Here is a 4,559-nt window from a genome sequence, read left to right as displayed (position 1 = left end):
AGGGATAATGTAAGTCTGGATAGCTGGCAAATTTACTCATTCACAATTTAGTTATCCTGCCTCTAAATTTGGGGCTTATTCTCCTTTAGCATATGTCTAAATACCATCAATGGCAATGTCAGTAGAAGACATCTGGCAATTGGAAATCTTGTTTTTTCTCTTCTGTAGTCACAGCACATTTCAGGATTCAGTATACCCAAATAATTTCCATAAAGGCTAGTAGAAACATTTTTTTGTGGATAAATTAGTTTGAAAGGAACAATATAATTGTCTCCACTGATTTTGAAGTTGCCCCATTAGCTTTTTCTACTAATTTCTGAAAAATGGACATTTTTAAATGAGAAAGAGAACTCTGGAGTACATAATTTTTTTTACATCCCTATTTAAGTTTCAGTAGAGAATCTTTAATTACCCTTGAACCATTGGGGGCTAGGATTGAATTATTCCCCAGCAAGTGAGAAATAGTTTCTGGGTATTTAGATTCCACATCATGAGAAGGCCATATGGCCAGAGATACAACTTTTACTTATTTACAGTAGGTATTAGGGATTTTTGAGAATCTAATCTCTGGAGTATACAATAATTGAATAAACCCTTCTGAAATAAACTTGTAAGAGAGAGAAATAAATTGCTTGATTTTGGCTTTTGTATTATAAGAGAAAACATGTTCCTGGTGAAAGATTAACTTGATGAATCTACATTTGGCTTTTGTATTATAAGAGAAAAAACGTTCCTGGTGAAAGATTAACTTGATGAATCTACAGAATAAAAAGAAAGCACATATTTGGTAAATTCATTAATGTTGGTCCTGGGCTATTCAGATTTAAATTTATCTTGGCCTCAAAAAAAAAAATCAATGGCTTCTTACTTTATGAGAAGCGCAATTCGTTTTACTGTGTCTTTGAATGCATCTTTCACTTGTTTGTTTCGAAGTGTGTAAATAAATGGGTTAAGCAAAGGGGCAACTGAAGTAGTGAGCACAGACACCACCTTATTAATGGCCACTCCTTCCTTTGCTGAAGGTTTGATGTAGATGAAGATGCAGCTGCCATAGGTGATGGAGACCACAATCATATGGGAAGAGCAGGTAGAAAAGGCCTTTTTCTTTTGTTGGGCAGAAGGGAATTTTAGAATGGTCTTGATGATGTAGGTATAGGAGAGGACTACACATACTAGGGTAATAATGAGTGTGAGCACGGCAAAACTCAAGACAATTCTCTCTATAAATGCTGTGTCTGAGCAGGTTATCTGTAGAATGGGAGATGCATCACAGCCAAAATGATCAATCACATTTGAATCACAGAATTCTAGCTGAAGGCCTATGCCGAGAGGCGGGAGGATGATTAACAGGCCAGCAAGCCAGCAGCAGAGGACGAGTGTAGAGCAGACTCTGTTGTTCATGATGGTTGTATAATGCAGTGGCTTGCAAATGGCCACATAGCGGTCATAGGACATGGCAGCCAGGAGGAAAAATTCTGTTGCTCCAAAGAGGACAACAAAAAATAATTGGGTGGCACAAGCATTGTAGGTAACAGTATTATCTCCAGTTGTCATAGTGTATAAGAATCTAGGAATACAGACAGTGGTGAATGAGACTTCTAAGAAAGAGAAATTTCGGAGAAAAAAGTACATAGGAGTTTTAAGATGGGAATCCAAAAGTGTGAGGGTGATAATGGTGAGGTTCCCAGCCACACTTAACATGTAGGTGACAAACAAAAATATGAAAAGCACAACTTGCAGTTTTGGGTCATCTGTCAATCCCAGCAGGATGAATGTTGTTATTGCTGTATGATTTCTCATCACTGCCTTGAGCCAAGTCAAGGGCATTTGTTCCTGAAGAGAGAAGTGTCATAAGAAGCTGGCATTGGAACCTGAATGAAAATATCCTAGCAAGCCAGCTCACATGAACTTAAACTTCTTCTACTTGATAATCAATTTGCTAACATAGCTGTGCCTTTGGCATCTTACTAGGAGGCTTCTACAGGAAATATCTAATACAAATCTTATGCTTATAGTTCTCTGATTAGAAACCATATTTATAAAGGTGTCAAATAAAAACAAAACAAAGCCAGGCGCGGTGGCTCACGCCTGTAATCCTAGCACTCTGGGAGGCTGAGGCAGGAGGATTGCTCGAGGTCAGGAGTTTGAGACCAGCCTGAGCAAGAGTGAGACCCCGTCTCTACTAAAAAAAATAGAAAGAAATGATCTGGACAGCTAAAAATATATAGAAAAAATTAGCCGGGCATAGTGGCGCATGCCTGTAGTCCCAGCTACTCGGGAGGCTGAGGCAGAAGGATTGCTTGAGCCCAGGAGCTTGAGGTTGCTGTGAGTTAGGCAGACGCTATGGCACTCTAGCCTGGGCAACAGAGCGAGACTCTGTCTCAAAAAAACAAACAAACAAACAAGACCACATAAATCATAGGTCTGGTATGCAGTTTCTCAACAATATTGCCTTGAGGTGCAGATATTATTTTTTCTTATCCTGGAAGAAATTATGACAATTTTGAAGTGTTTTTCTCCATCTTCATCTTTCTTTGCTATTCCCTACTATACTGAAATGCCCCATTTTCAAAACCAAGAAAATGGTTAAATAGTATTTAAATGCTGTAAAATAATGTTTTATGCTGATCATTTCATATTGTTATGATGAATTTTAACAGCAGCACATTCATTTAAAAATGTTAGTTCTAGCTCTTTGTACTTCAAATGCTCTCTAAATAAGGAGATGAAAAATTTAAAATATAAAAGTGCATCTTTGTTTTGTTGTTCCCGTATTTAGGTGAATGAAAGTATTTCTAAGCCAGCTTTGGGACTACTTAGGAGAAGGTTCCTAAACCCTTTGAAGTGGTATAAAGAAAATTCTTCTAGAACACGAGCATAAACCTGACTTAGTTGTTTTGATGGTCTGGGTCATGGACAGAGTCCAGAGGAAGAATCTGTGGTATTTGCTTTCTTTGCCAGCCGGACTCACCTGTGCTCTTCGCACTAAACCTTGGGTCTTTCTCAGGCATAACTTCATGACCTCTTCTTTGAAAAATTTCTGCTGCTTCCTTCCTCAAGTCACCTCTCCCCAACAACTTACCAATTACCTGCCTAATGATGCTGCTTATGTTCTCTGAGTTTTAGATATATCTACTTGTCCAAGTAATATCTAGGAAAACAGACCTGTATAAACCGATCTTTGTAAACAAATTATAAAATACTCTACCTTTCTCTTTGACATTTATTCATTTCAGCACCCCTCTGCAGTTTCAAGCCTTCCTGTACTCAAATTTATATTTGTTCAGAAATCCCATTAGATGAGGCTCAGGGAGTTCCCCTCTTCTTCATGTCAAAACCTACCCTCATTGAGATTCATATTTCAAGCAGCTGCCCTCAGATATCCATCCTGTCAAAGAAAATGTGATAAATTTCATTCTCACAGGGATACCAGTAGTCAGTAATAACTTAATACATGGATCTGTTATATGTCTTTTTGTCTTGTTAGTAGGGATTAATTGTTAAATGAACAATTTTAAGAGCAATTCAAGGCTTTATAGGAAAACTCTACAAACTTTTACATGACAGGAAAAACTAATTTCCTATGTATTAAACAATTGCCCTAATTGTACCCGATGTGCATATTCCCAATTGAGAATCAAAACTACTTTACTTTTCTCTTCTTTCTTACTGCTCACGTAAATAATCAATATTCATTCATTCAAATAAATACTTAATGAATACTTATTTACAGAGCATAATATCAGAGACTGGAGATCCAACTACAAACAAGTTGCTGCCTAAAAGGGCTTTCAGACTGCAAGTGGCAGATAGTATTTCATTTTAGTGCATTCTCAGTGACATGGTAATACAAGATAATGTGAAAATGCAACTTTGGATTTGGGGAAATAACTACTTGTTCCTTGACAATTGTTCTTAGCTATAGTGGGAGCTACCCATATTTTCCTATGTTCCCTCAGTTTCCTTAGGCTCTTTTCTTTCTGCTAAAGTTGCCAGTGTCAGCTGTCACCTAAGGATGAGTTAGCAAGGCACATTGCTTGGGGGGTCACAGACATGCTTTTGGAACAGAGGAAACTGTCCCCTCCCACCCCCGTTCTTGGCTCATGGGACAAGTAGTTTACTGGAGAGATGGTATCTTGCCATGTACTTGCAAAGGGAAGGCTCTGACTGACGGATCAGAGTGTTAGGCCATGTTCATTTCTTCATTCCTGATTTTCCTTCCTCCCTTTTTCTTTTCCTTTCTTTGTAGACTACTTTAAATCTTTATACCTGCTCTTGGCATTCTCATTCCAGTCCTCCCTGTCCTAGGACATTCCTTGCTTTTAAAATTATTCCTTTCTTCTCTTATCATCTCTTGCTCTTCTATATTGTTAGGAAAGAGTGGTGAACTCAATAATATTAGCATTTGAATGCTTATTATTTTAATGTTTAAAGTGCCTAAAAATGTATTACCCTTCAGGGACATTGCATTTTTATTTATGAAGATTGTTAAATAAACATTACTTTCAACAATGCAGTTAAGCTTGTAGCGTCAGATCCTTTGGATATAAGATTACTTT

At 37.6% G+C, this 4,559-nt stretch overlaps 1 protein-coding gene across 1 annotated transcript; it reads right to left on the bottom strand.

Moving 5' to 3' along the window:
- Window positions 1–864: 864 nt before the first annotated feature.
- LOC138396929 (olfactory receptor 6C2-like) lies at window positions 865–1,800 on the bottom strand. The gene has a single exon (XM_069490719.1). The coding sequence runs from the start codon at window positions 1,798–1,800 to the stop codon at window positions 865–867; it is 936 nt and encodes a 311-aa protein (XP_069346820.1).
- Between the last annotated feature and the right edge of the window lie 2,759 nt (window positions 1,801–4,559).

Source organism: Eulemur rufifrons, chromosome 16 (genome assembly GCF_041146395.1).
Source record: "Eulemur rufifrons isolate Redbay chromosome 16, OSU_ERuf_1, whole genome shotgun sequence".
Classification (NCBI taxonomy): Eukaryota; Metazoa; Chordata; class Mammalia; order Primates; family Lemuridae; genus Eulemur; species Eulemur rufifrons.
The sequence above is the reverse complement of the archived record's forward strand: the minus strand, read 5'-3'. Positions and strand labels throughout refer to the sequence as shown.

Excerpts from the sequence above, each read along its gene's own strand:
- LOC138396929 (XM_069490719.1), bottom strand. The coding sequence starts at position 1,800 with ATGAGAAATCATACAGCAATAACAACATTCATCCTGCTGGGATTGACA.